Raw genomic sequence first — 14,730 nt, 5'->3', positions numbered from 1 at the left:
ACCCGGGATGCTCTAAAATCATTAACAGTCTAATCCAGACAAAGAAATGAAATAGAATGCCTGTTTCAAAATGTTGCAATTAAGTACTTCTTTCATGGTAGACTCTTTAATTCTATGGTACAACCTTAATTTTGTAAAGAAAAAAGTGATTGCATAAAACCAAATGCTCTTTAAACACTGTTTAATTAAATAATTGTAAGTATTTTGCTGCTGTCAAAAATTTGCACTGTTAGCACTCATTACATCTGTTCTGTCCTGCAGTCTAGTTCTTTGGGTCTTCAGAGCCAGCCCGCATCAGCTTTTGCCCTGCAGGTTCCTGGCCATGTGCTGCAGCCCTCACAGAACTACGTGTCCACTGTCTCCACCTCTGTACCTGTGCCACCCATCTACATGCCTAGCCAGCCTGTGCAGCCTCAGAGCTACCCTTCTGTGCCCCCTACAGCACAACAGCAGGCCACAATGACCCAACTGTTACAGCATACACATACACAAGGCATACCAGCTGCACCCCAGGTGGCGAATGTACAGAGTTGCTCACTTGCAGGACAGTCTGGGCAAGCAAATGCCACTATACAAAGTTACAATCCTGCGGGCCAGCAAGTTGCAAGCTCGCAAACATTACCTCCTTTGCAGCAAACTGCAGCTGCTCAGACATTGCAGCATTTGCAGCAAGTAGTAGATGCAGCTACGGTAATATTACCCCCTGTACAACAAGCTGCAGGTGGAGCGAATGTCCAAAATCTCCCAGACTCACAGGACAGCGGCCAGCCTGCCTCAACGTACATACCAGTGCAATATAGCTCTGCAGTTCAGAGCTTTGAGGAAAATGTACCACTACAGCTAAGTATGCAGTCTATCCAGACTGCAGCTTCTAGCCTGCAACACGGCTTGACTGCAGCCCCACCCATGCAGCAACAAGCTGCTCAGCAGACAGGGCAAACTTCCCTACACCCAGGCTTTCACACAACTGGTGCAGCATCAGCAGGAATAGCAGAATTGAATGAATCTGCTCGTCAGACTGCATCTTTGCAGGCGGGAGTTCCTGCAGATGCTCTGTTAAGTCACATGGCAGCTGAAATACCTGCTCAGTTGGTGAGTTTGGTCTAGCAGTTTTTCGATCTTGTGGTATTGCAGTTCTGTTTGTGCAGCTAATAACAGTGCTGCGTTAAGTAAATGACAGGCCAAACACAGATTTTTTTAAAATTAATTTGTATACATCTACACCGATAACGCATAACATTATGACCACCCTCCTAATATTGTGTTGGTCCCCCTTTTTATGCCAAAACAGCCCTGACCCATCGAGGCATGGAGCCTGACACCTTTCTATCAGAACCAGCATTATCTTCTTCAGCAGTTTGAGCTACAGTAGCTCGTCTGTTGGATCGGACCGCACGGGCCAGCCTTCGCTCCCCACGTGCATCAATGAGCCTTGGCCGCTCATGACCCTGTTGCAGGTTTACCACTGTTCCTTCCTTGGACCACTTTTGATAGATACTGTCCACTGCAGACCGGAAACACTTTTGGGAGATGCTCTGACCCAGTCGTCTAGCCATCACAATCTGGCCCTTGTCAAACTCGCTCATTTTGCCCATTTTTCCTGCTTTTAACACATCAGCTTTGAGGATAAAATGTCTACTTGCTGCCTAATATATACTCACCCACTTATTCACTTCACTTGTCAGTGGTCATTATGTTATGCCTAGTCAGTGTATATGCCAAGGAAGTGTGTTATTTGAACAGCAGGTCAATAATTCCATCCTTCACGTTGCCTGTACAGAAGCAAAATCACAGTTTTTACTTGAGAATGAACAAAGCTTGTCTAAAAATAGATCACCATCTGCCAAACATTTTTTTATTTTATGTGGGTGTTTACATATCTGATCCTACTACTCTTGTTGACTCGGTGTGGACCTTATTCTGATAAACAGAATAAGGTCCACACTTATTCTGATAAACAGAATTCATATTCTCAAATCATACACTTTACCTCTGCAGGGCCTTCCAGCTCAGCAATCATTGGTTTCCGATGCTGCTTCCCAACAACTGCAACCACCCCAGACTTCCTTGTCTCAGACACCTCATATTACACAGGTATCCTTTTTACCATATAGTTTATTAAAGATCATAACTTTCCCACATTACTTTTAGAATTCTTTTTTGTCCTTTACCTGACTGCAAACATACACTGATCAGCCACAACATTAAAACCACCTCCTTGTTTCTACACTCACTGTCCATTTTATCAGCTCCACTTACCATATAGAAGCACTTTGTACAGTTGTTCTACAATTACTGACTGTAGTCCATCTGTTTCTCTGCATGCTTTGTTAGCCTCCTTTCATGCTGTTCTTCAATGGTCATGACTCTCCCAGGACCACCACAGAGCAGGTGTTATTTGGGTGGTGGATCATTCTCAGTACTGCAGTGACACTGACATGTTGCTGGTATGAGTGGATAAGACACATCAATGCTGATGGAGTTTTTAAACACCTCACTGTCACTGCTGGGCTGAGAATAGTCCACCAACCACACATATCCAGACAACAGCACCCCATGGGGAGCATCTTGTGACCACTGATGAAGGTCTAGAAGATGACCAACTCAAACAGCAGCAATAGAGGAGCGATCTAGAAGGTGAAGCAACTAGGTAGGAGTGTCTAATAGAGTGGACAGTGAGTGGACACGGTATTTAAATACTCCAGCAACGCTGCTGTGTCTGATCCACTCATACCAGCACAACACACACTAACACACCACCATGTCATTGTCACTGCAGTGCTGAGAATGATCCACCACCTAAATAATACCTGCTCTGTGGGGGTCCTGACCATTAAAGAACAGGGTAAAAGTAGGCTAAAAAAATTTTATGTAGAGAAACCGATGGACTACAGTCTGTAATTGTAGAACTACAAAGTGCTCCTATATGGTAAGTGGAGCTGATAAAATTGACAGTGAGTGTAGAAACAAGGAGGTGGTTTTAATGTTCTGGCTGATCGGTGTATGTACACGTTTTGTACAAAATGTGGATTTTTGTAATAATACACATACGCTTTTTAGCCAAACATATATGGACACCCCTTCTACTTAGGTGTTTTAGTCACACCCACGGTTCTGTAGAGCTTTTGTTTCTGTTGAATTATTGAAATTTCCTCTGTTTTGTCTCCCAGTTATCCTCATCGAACCCCGCCTATTCTGTTGGGACTCCTCATTCTGGACAAGACACCTATTCATCATCCTTTCTCTCCTCCACACAGTCATCGCTTGCTCCGCTAAATCTTTCTGCTGGCCAACCTGCACCTGCCCCTCCCTTGGTCTCAACAGGGCTCTGCTCACAGATGGAGAGTGCTGTGCCAACTCCTTACTCAGTCATGCCCTCTGCTTCCTCAGTACCAACACAGTGTCCACAACAAGCTTGTGTGGCTCCCATAGTGAACACAATGCATTGCTACCAACAGGGCTACCCTGTCACTCATCAAAATGTAGGCTCCATGCAATCTCTTAGCCTAAGTACTCCCCTAGTGCACCCAACTCAAATTACTTCACCAAGCGCTGCCTCTCTGTATGTAGGAGCTGCTCCCACCTCTCAGGGTCTTCATCAGGTAAGTGTGTGTGTGTGTATGTGGGTGTGTGTTTAAATGGCTCCCTACAGGATATAAGACTGCAGAGCTGTGCAAAGAGGTCATAGTTGCAGCGTCTGCACTTCTTATTCCATACTGTTCATCTTGGCAGATGCTCTCAATTTAGATTTTGGACACACAGTTTTAGCAAATGCCTTAGGCTAATCGATAAATCCAATAGCAGCCACTGGGGTAGTGACACCTCTCTGCAGTTTGGGAAACAGAGTGCAGACTTCTTGCTGAAGTACTGTAATAAATATGCATGATAAACGACTTGTGAACCCTTCAGAAATACTAATCTTATATAAACTGACAAAACGTATGGGCTCAACTTACCTTACAAGCTTAATCTTTTTATGTCCGTATTAAAAACATCATTCAGTTTTCAGACTGAAGATACTAATGGAGGTGACCTGATGCATTATACACTGATCAGACATAACATTATAACCACCTTCATAATATTGTGTTGGTCCCACTTTTGCTGCCGAAACAGCCCTGACCCGTCGAGGCATGGACTCCACTAGACCCTTGAAGGTGTGCTGTGGTATCTGGCACCAAGATGTTGGCAGCAGATCGTTTAACTCCTGTAAGCTACGAGGTGGGGCCTCCATGGATCGGACTTGTTTGTCCAGCACATCCCACACATGCTTTATTGGATTAAGATCTGGGGAATTTGGAGGCCAAGTCAACACCTCAAACTTGTTGTGCTCCTCAAACCATTCCTGAACCATTTTTGCTTCATAGCAGGGCACATTATCTTGCTGAAAGAGGCCACAGCCATCAGGGAATACTGTTTCCATGAAAGGGTGTACATGGTCTGCAACAATGCTTAGGTAGGTGGTACGTGTCAAAATAACATACACATGGATGGCAGGACCCAAGGTTTCCCAGCAGAACATTGCCCAAAGCATCACACTGCCTCCGCCGGCATGCCTTCTTCCCATAGTACATCCTGGTGCCATGTGTTCCCCAGGTAAGCGACACACACGCACCCGGCCATCCACGTGATGTAAAAGAAAATGTGATTCATCAAACCAGGCCACCTTCTTCCATTGCTCTGTGGTCCAGTTCCAATGTTCACGTGCCCATTGTTGGCGCTTTTGGCGGTGGACAGGGGTCAGCATGGGCACCCTGACTGGTCTGTGCATTCTGACTCCTTGTGTGTATTCTGACACCTTTCTATCAGAACCAGCATTAACTTCTGCAATTTGAGCTACAGTTGCTTGTCTGTTGGATTGGACCGCACGGGCCAGCCTTCGCTCCCCACGTGCATCAATGTGCCCTGGCCGCCCATGACCCTGTTGCAGGTTTTTGACAGATACTGACCACAGCAGACCAGGAACGCCCCACAAGAGCTGCAGTTTTTGAAATGCTCTGACCGTCGTCTAGCCATCACAATTTGGCCCTCGTCAAACTCGCTCAAATCATCACGCTTGCCCATTTTTCTTGCTTCTAACATCAACTTTGAGGATAAAATGTTCACTTGCTGCCTAATATATCCCACCCACTAACAGGTGCCGTGATTAAGAGATAATCAGTGTTATTCACTTCACCTGTCAGTGGACATAATGTTATGCCTGGTCGGTGTATATTATTATATTAATATATAAAAATCACTTCACAATAAGACTGCAACTAGAAGAAAATCTAGTTGTATTGTGTCAATCAAGACAAATAAAAAATGGTATTGATAAAAGGACATCACAAATAAAACACAGTGAACTTGGAATGTTCTGTAGACCGATATGACAAAGGTTTACATTTTGGGATACACACCAGCAACAAAATACAATTTCAACTGTAAAGTAGGGTGTAGGAAACATGGTTTTGGGACACAGACTACTAGTGTGTCATTATAATCAAAACCTAAAACATGAGTAATTAACAAGTCTAATCAGCAGTTACATTGCAGTTAATAAGCTTTATCGCAGCTAAAGGGGAATTTGTCTTTTATTTTAGGTAGCCTCCAGCAGCAATAACCAACCCCAAACTGCCCTTCCAGTTCAGATGAACTCATCTGACCCCAACACTGACCCAGCACATGTGTTCCAACCCATCGCTGTTCCAGTCCATTCTGCTCATACTGCTGTCACTGCAGCCCCAAATGCCACAACCGTTACTGTACACCATGCAGAACCTGCTCCTGCTGTCCAGCTGCCTCCTTCTGGAACACAGGGCATTGTACCAGGTACAGGAAGTACTGTGGAGGCTCTGGATCTGAACCAGGAACTCCAGACCTCTGCAGGCAGTACTAGAGTGAGTCAGCACAAGCAGCCCAGCAGCAGCATCACGACTCAGCAGTGCAGTGCCAGTGGAGTCGGGCCAAGTCAATCATCCACCGACATGTTTGCTGAGGTTAGAGGAAACTATAGCCTGCTTTAAAAAGTCGCATACAAATAAATTAAACTAGCCATGTATTTGCAAGCACGTTTGTTTAAAAAGCTACTCTAGGATAGCGTATTCTGTTTGTTACTTTCAATATCCACTTACTTACTTATCAAATACATTCGCACATCAGACCACCCTATAGTTAATAACATACAATTAACAAACTAACAGAACTGGAATATGACATACATCTGTGCTGGGTACCAGGACACAGCAGGATAGCAGGGAATGAAAAAGCAGATCAGCTAGCTAGAGGAAAAACAAGACAAAATACGACAAACATCAAAATCCCATCAACAGATTTAAAACCATCAATAAATTTCTACATCAAGACCACCAACAAACTCCGTGAAATACATCCAAACGTCGATGCTAAACCAAGAACTCACCAGAGACGATGCATAGATCAAGCCATATACACAAGGTGCCGAATCAGCCACACCAGAATAACCCACCAACTTCTGGTAAAAGGAGAAAACCCTCCAACCTGTAAAGTTTATTTATATAGCACTTTTCTAGGACCCGACCACAAAGTGCTTTACAATGAAGTAAAATATAATAAAATAAAACACAAAATTAAAACTCATAAATGCGACACAATAACATAAATACATTAATACAATATCACAAATAAGAAACTATAAATGCACTATAAATAAACACACATACAGTACATATACATACACACATGTATAGGAGCCTGGACAGAAAAGGCACAGTCCCCTTTCCGCCTCCGTTTGGTACGGGGCACAACCAGAAGCTCTTTATTGGATGACCTCAAAGATCTACAACTTTTGTGGGGAACCAGCAATTCACCAATATAATCATGTGCTTCCCCATGTAGAGCCTTATACAGTAGGTAACTAAAACTTTGAAAATCTATCCTAATTCTTAAATTAAAATTTGTGTAAATTCTTACACAAAACAACACAAGAACAGTTCTAACCTGTCTCGCAGCCATGCAAATGAAAATATAAAACAGACCAAAATATAAGATAAACAAGATAAAGTAGACAGTTACAGTAGACCTATTGTTGCCACTAAATGACACACGTGTTAAACATGACGTAAAAACCCAAATAAATAAATAGAATACATTCAATAGGACCTTTAGGTTAAGTTATGATGTCACTGTTTAATTTCACAAAGTTTGACCAAAAAGATGACAAGGTTTCCAAAACAGATGTTCATTTATTAGCAGTTAGGTAGTTGGTCTAAATGTTATTATGAACAACTGGCAAGGTACTGAGATGCCATTTCCAAGTTACCTTGGTTTGTACTTGTTACTGTTAGATAGTTGTGTAGTGGCTTGCACTTGCTTGCAATACCATCTAACACATGGAGTGACTGCAAATCTTTAACCTAAACATTTAAAAACCTGATATCTGTTTGTTATTGACATACCTAGTAGTCAAATGGCAAATGTTAGATATACTTTAACAGAAATGGCTTCTAATATAGAAATCTCTGAGTATTCCTAATCAAGTTCAAATCATCAAGATACTCAAATCCCACTTGTGTTTATTTGTGACAAATATGAGTTTTACTTTTGTACAAGCAATGGTATTAAATCCTTTTCACAAGAGAGACTGTGGCAGCATTTTTTTTTTAAATGCCAACAGCGCAAGAGCTATACTGATTCAGCTGATTAAAAACTGATAAGTGAATTAAGGTGTTTTCAGGTTGCATATTTATGAATAACCAGGTAGTTTTAAAATGAGGGTACATATTCAGATATAGCTATTTTTTGAAACATGAAAAACAATGTATTGGTCCACACTCTTGAGTAATGGTTATAAAGTAGAAAAAAACTTTTACTTAATTTTATTATATTTATACTTTTTAGGTCAGTACATACAGCGCTGCTATGTAGTTGTGTGATTTATTATTAATGTTTAGGTAGTTGTTTCAAACATGTTAAAGAAGTTGTCTTTTTTCACTCACTCAGTTTCTTGTTTGCTTGTAGGACTGTGCATATGATAAGCACCCAACAGTGGCTGGATCTGCATATGACTGGTAGGAAGTCTTACTGATGAATATCATTGTTGTTCTCAGCTCAACACAGTTTAGTGTTATTTTACTTTCACTCTCAAATGATAATTGCTTGTTAATAATTTGTTAAACCGTAGGTGCTCAGGCATTAAAGTGTGGTAGCCCCTTACTGCTGGGATCCAGGGATCTGGTTTTTAATATCAGCAGTGCTATTGGCCAGTCGGACATCTGCACTGACACAATTGGCTAATGTTTGCAGATGGAAGGGGAACTGTGGGGTCAAAACAGCCTCCCCGCTGGGAGGTGCTGTTGTCAGTGCGCTCTCAGTGCACAACCCAATAAAAGTAGGAGGTTTGCTTCAGGAAGGGTATCCGGTATAAAAACTGTGCCAATTCAGGTTTCCTTACTAGATTAGCAAAAGGCTAAGTGGGTAGCACTGTCGCCTCACGGCAAGAAGGTCCTGGGGGTTGATTCCCAGGTGGGGCGGTCTGGTTCCTTTTTGTGTGGGGTTTGCATGTTCTCCCCGTGTCTGCGTGGGTTTCCTCCGGGTGCTCCAGTTTCCTCCCATGGTTCAAAGACATGCAAGTGAGGTGAATTTGAGACACTAAATTGTCCATGACTGTTTGATATAACCTTGTGAAGTGATGAACCTTGTGTAATGAGTAACTACCGTTTCTGTCATGAATGTAATCAAAAGTGTAAAACATGACGTTAAAATCCTAATAAACAAACAAACTAGATCCGCTGTGGCGACCCCTAAACACAGTACAGCCAGAAAAAATATTATGATGCCTTTTATAACATGCATTCACTTATCATAAAAATGTGCTTGCATGAGCCATAAAAACATTCTGTAGTTTGTGTTGCAGGAAATGCCTGATAATGAGCCATGTTTTCTGTCTTAGTGTGAACTCAGATGCCACATCAGGAAAAGAAATGAGCGACGGAAACGATGGAACACATGGTGGGAGGAGTGAGTCAAGGGTCCGTAAACACCACCGCAAATCCTCGCGCACACGTTGCCGCCCGGAGAAGACTGGCAAGCCCAAACTTAGCATGCTTAACGTAAGTCTGCATTAAAAATTCTAAGCCAGCCTGCTCAACATCTGTATCAACAACTGCAATAATTATCCACATCTTGGTGCATGGTTAGGCACATATTAGACAAAAGGGCCTGAAACTCAGCTGAGTTCCAATTCATCCACAAGATGTTCATTAGGGTTGAGGACGAGGCTTTGTGCAGAGTACTGGAGTCCCATGATGGTAAACCCTAAGTCACAAACCAAGCATGTCTGCTGCTATAGCCTTTATTTATGAAATCGTGTAATGTTGATGTTAGCTTAAAAGAAATGCTTCTGATGCAGGCATGCTGTAGGGGGTAAACAGTTGTGTATCACTATTTTTTGTGTGCTGCAGGTATGTAACACTGGTGACAAGATGGTAGAATGCCAGCTGGAGACTCACAACCACAAGATGGTCACCTTTAAGTTTGATCTTGATGGAGATGCTCCAGAAGAAATCGCCACCTACATGGTGAGCATGCAGCTGCTTATAAGCAATCCAGGCACTTTTTTTTTTTTTTATCCATCCTTCTGTTTTTATTAGGGCTGTCGTTAATTGGGTTAATGACGGTTAAGATCTTGCTTTGTGATATCCAAATAGCAATAGCACTTTGTGTAAAGTTAATGCACATTTTGTTCTCATTTGTTTTCAAGAAAGTTGATTAAATAGTAAAATAATGTTGATGTTTTTACTCTGCCTGCTTTTCATTTTCTGCCTGTAACATCTACTCTTAACAGTACAGCTTATCAGAACTGTAAAATGTAGGCAATAAAAAGAAATCGTATTAATATTGAGCAGAATGAAGTTCACCCTAATGGTTCGGCCCTCCACAACAGTAACAGTTTCTTATGTGGCCCCTTGGAAAATGTAATTGCCCACCACTGCTCGAGCTGCTGCTGCTACGTATTGCAAAATATAGGGTATTTTAAATGATAATTTAAACTAAAAGCATGAGAAATCATCACTTGACAAAATTACAGTTATTTATTGACGCTTTAATATCATCTTTGGTCAAAGCTTTGTCTTGTCGGGAATCTGCACGCACGCCGCACGGCTACGCGTTACAGGCAAAATGAGCTCAGACAACTTTATTTCAAATGAATTTGGATGGAAAGCTCATGAACTGTACACGTCATGGGAACATTACAAACAATGGTGTTAAATGGATCGCAACGGACTTTAACATAGTTAACGATGTGGGTTGACATGACGTTATACGTGTTGCATCTAGAAATGGTTAATTGTAGTACCATGAGCGCCTGTTTTCAGTGGCAGGGTTATGAACAGGAGAAGATCCTCACTTTTGCCAGATAATGTGAACAGACTTTAAATAACTGGCTGAAAGATGGGTAGCGGTTGACAACTCTATCTGGGCATTGGCTGGCTTTCAAAAAATAATTTAGAATTAATAATTTTATCATAATTTTATTCATTTTTTTGTTGGTAAACATGTTCTTGCAATAAAAATATGCAGAACTGTTCAAATTTTGCTTAGTTATTTTTGCAGGCGATTAATTTGTTTTTTTTAATCGCGTGACAGCCCTAGTTTTTATGTTATGTACATGTGGTGGTGTATTAGTTTTCCCTGTGCCATCTAAATATTACAATATTAATTTGAACCTCCTGTTGTTTGAATCACATGTTGTATGCAGCAGGTGCTTTTCTTACCATCTTATTTTTTCCATAGTTCATCATAGTTTTTTTTATTGTGCAGTTTGTCTTATTTTTTAACATGTTCTGTTAAGTTGGAATGTGTTGAATGTCCTTACATAATTGATGTCATTTCCCAGGATTAGCATTATTAAGAAATGTTACATTTACATTTTCAGCATTTGGCAGACGCTTTTATCCAAAGCGACTCCAAAGTACTGTCACCAAATACTGTCTAAGCAATTAGGGGTTAAGGGCCTTGCTCAAGGGCCCAACAGATGCAGCCTGGAATTGGTGGGCCTGAACCAGCGACTTTTTGATTACTAGTTCAGTATCTTAACCACTATGCTACAACTGCCCTACAGAAAAGTCATATAGTGTTATATACTCAGAAATAGTCATATAGTGTTATAAATGGCAGAATGAATTTTATTTTATTTTTATAGACCGCTTTTTCCTGGTCAGGGTCACAGCAGGTCTGGTTTTATTGGGAAACATTAGCGCAAGGCACCAATCTGCCGCAGGGCTTCGACCATCCTCACCTGCATAAAAGACTGTTGCACCACCCTAGTGCCTTAGATTAAATAAATGTCTTCAGAAAGTAAATTTTCTGAAACCATTTTAGGACCTTGGTGAAAAAGAACATTGGTAGTTGCTTTTCCTAATAGATATTTACCATTAAAGCTTAAAATAATACATACCATTAATTGTTTTGTGTCTTGTGTTTTCAGAAGAAGGTAAACTGTAGTGGCATAATAGCATATTACATTACCCCTGCTCAGTTCTCTGACAAAATGACTCCTTCTGCCAGGAACAACGCAGATAATGTGTTAATATTCCCCCTTTTATAATGTATTCTGAGTAAGATACTTTGCAGAATGCATTTAGGATTTCAAGCCGCTAAAGGAATCGCTTTTCATAACACTCTCCACCTCTAACATTCCATTAGTGTTAGCTGCATAAGGCTGTATCAAACTGTTATGAAACTTGTCACAAATCTGGTACCTTGGAATTTAAATTGACGTTTGAGATTTTGTGTACAATAAAATCAGGACTTTTTTTTTCTGACTCTGTGGGATATACACAGATCAGCCATAACATTAAAACCACTTCCTTGTTTCTACACTCACTGTCCATTTTATCAGCTCCACTTACCATATAGAAGCACTTTGTAGTTCTATAATTACTGACTGTAGGCCATCTGTTTCTCTACATGCTTTGTTAGCCCCTATTCATGCTATTCTTCAATTGTCAGGACTCTCCCAGGGCCACCACAGAGCAGGTGTTATTTCGGTGGTGGATCGTTCTCAGCACTGCAGTGACACTGACATGGTGGTGGTGTGTTAGTGTGTGTTGTGCTGGTATGAGTGGATAAGTCACAGAAATCCAGATGGAGTTTTTAAACACCTCACTGTCACTGCTGGACTGAGAATAGTCCACCAACCAAAAATACCCAGCCAACAGCGCCCCATGGGCAGCGTCCTGTGACCCTTGATGAAGGTCTAGAAGATGACTCAACTTAACTCAACAGCAGCAATAGATGAGCGATCGTCTCTGACTTTACATCTACAAGAGTGTCTAATAGAGTGGACAGTAAGTGGACACAATATTTAAAAACTCCAGAAGCGCTGCTGTGTCTGATCCACTCATACCAGCACAACACACACTAACACACCACCACCATGTCAGTGTCACCCTCTCTGTGGTGGTCCTGACCATTGAAGAATAGGGTGAAAGCAGGCTAAAAAAGTATGTAGAGAAACTGATGGAATACAGCCAGTAATTGTAGAACTACAAAGTGCTTCTGTATGGTAAGTGGAGCTGATAAAATGGACAGTGAGTGTAGAAACAAGGAGGTGGTTTTAATGTTATGGCTGATCAGTGTATTTGGACATATAACATTGCATATTTTAGCCTTTTACTTTACTGCTTTCTTGTTGTACCACTATGGCACAAAAGGGAATTTCAGCCAGCTGAACCAACAATCACGGATTTCCTTTTTTTCTTGCTTATAAAATCCCTTCTCTTTAATATATGCAAATTGTCATGCATGAATATATATATATATATATATATATATATATATATATATATATATATATATATATATATACAGTGTATCACAAGTGAGTACACCCCTCACATTTCTGCAAATATTTTATTATATCTTTTCATGGGACAACACTATAGAAATAAAACTTGGATATAACTTAGAGTAGTCAGTGTACAACTTGTATAGCAGTGTAGATTTACTGTCTTCTGAAAATAACTCAACACACAGCCATTAATGTCTAAATGGCTGGCAACATAAGTGAGTACACCCCACAGTGAACATGTCCAAATTGTGCCCAAAGTGTCACCATTGTGACCACCATTATTATCCAGCACTGCCTTAACCCTCCTGGGCATGGAACTCACCAGAGCTGCACAGGTTGCTACTGGAATCCTCTTCCACTCCTCCATGATGACATCACGGAGCTGGTGGATGTTAGACACCTTGAACTCCTCCACCTTCCACTTGAGGATGCGCCACAGGTGCTCAATTGGGTTTAGTCCATCACCTTTACCTTCAGCTTCCTCAGCAAGGCAGTTGTCATCTTGGAGGTTGTGTTTGGGGTCGTTATCCTGTTGTAAAACTGCCATGAGGCCCAGTTTTCGAAGGGAGGGGATCATGCTCTTTTTCAGAATGTCACAGTACATGTTGGAATTCATGTTTCCCTCAATGAACTGCAGCTCCCCAGTGCCAGCAACACTCATGCAGCCCAAGACCATGATGCTACCACCACCATGCTTGACTGTAGGCAAGATACAGTTGTCTTGGTACTTCTCACCAGGGCGCCGCCACACATGCTGGACACCATCTGAGCCAAACAAGTTTATCTTGGTCTCGTCAGACCACAGGGCATTTTAGTAATCCATGTTCTTGGACTGCTTGTCTTCAGCAAACTGTTTGCTGGCTTTCTTGTGCGTCAGCTTCATTCTGGGATGACGACCATGCAGACCGAGTTGATGCAGTGTGTGGCATATGGTCTGAGCACTGAAAGGCTGACCTCCCATGTCTTCAACCTCTGCAGCAATGCTGGCAGCACTCATGTGTCTATTTTTTAAAGCCAACCTCTGGATATGACGCCGAACACGTGGACTCAACTTCTTTGGTCGACCCTGGCGAAGCCTGTTCCGAGTGGAACCTGTCCTGGAAAACCGCTGTATGACCTTGGCCACCATGCTGTAGCTCAGTTTCAGGGTGTTAGCAATCTTCTTATAGCCCAGGCCATCTTTGTGGAGAGCAACAATTCTATTTCTCACATCCTCAGAGAGTTCTTTGCCATGAGGTGCCATGTTGAATATCCAATGGCCAGTATGAGAGAATTGTACCCAAAACACCAAATTTAACAGCCCTGCTCCCCATTTACACCTGGGACCTTGACACATGACACCAGGGAGGGACAACGACACATTTGGGCACAATTTGGACATGTTCACTGTGGGGTGTACTCACTTACAGTGGGGTCAAAAAGTATTTAGTCAGCCACTGATTGTGCAGGTTCTCCTTCTTAGAAAGATGAGAGAGGTCTGTAATTTTCATCGTAGGTACACTTCAACTATGAAAGACAAAATGAGAAAAAAAATCCAGGAAATCACATTGTAGGATTTTTAAAGAATTTATTCGTAAATTATGGTGGAAAATAAGTATTTGGTCAATAACAAACAAGCAAGATTTCTGGCTCTCACAGACCTGTAACTTCTTCTTTAAGAAGCTCTTCTGTCCTCCACTCGTTACCTGTATTAATGGCACCTGTTTGACCTCGTTATCTGTATAAAAGACACCTGTCCACAGCCTCAAACAGTCAGACTCCAAACTCAACCATGGCCAAGACCAAAGAGCTGTCGAAGGACACCAGGAAGAAAATTGTAGACCTGCACCAGGCTGGGAAGAGTAAATCTACAATAGGCAAGCAGGTTGGTGTGAATAAATCAACTGTGGGAACAATTGTAAGAAAATGGAAGACATACA

At 41.7% G+C, this 14,730-nt stretch overlaps 1 protein-coding gene across 1 annotated transcript in view; it reads left to right on the top strand.

The window, feature by feature from the left end:
* The window catches only part of LOC134318312 (serine/threonine-protein kinase WNK2-like), a 97,252-nt gene that overhangs the window by 47,252 nt on the left and 35,270 nt on the right, over positions 1-14,730 (top strand). Inside the window, exons 9-15 of the mRNA XM_062999166.1 lie at positions 262-1,092; positions 1,999-2,094; positions 3,171-3,602; positions 5,583-5,978; positions 7,978-8,027; positions 8,909-9,068; positions 9,420-9,536. Of these exons, the coding sequence (XP_062855236.1) occupies positions 262-1,092; positions 1,999-2,094; positions 3,171-3,602; positions 5,583-5,978; positions 7,978-8,027; positions 8,909-9,068; positions 9,420-9,536 (2,082 nt within the window). The remainder of the gene's footprint in view (positions 1-261; positions 1,093-1,998; positions 2,095-3,170; positions 3,603-5,582; positions 5,979-7,977; positions 8,028-8,908; positions 9,069-9,419; positions 9,537-14,730) is intronic.

The sequence above is a fragment of the Trichomycterus rosablanca genome, chromosome 7, assembly GCF_030014385.1.
Source record: "Trichomycterus rosablanca isolate fTriRos1 chromosome 7, fTriRos1.hap1, whole genome shotgun sequence".
Taxonomy (NCBI): domain Eukaryota; kingdom Metazoa; phylum Chordata; class Actinopteri; order Siluriformes; family Trichomycteridae; genus Trichomycterus; species Trichomycterus rosablanca.
This window is presented reverse-complemented; position numbering and strand designations above follow the sequence as displayed.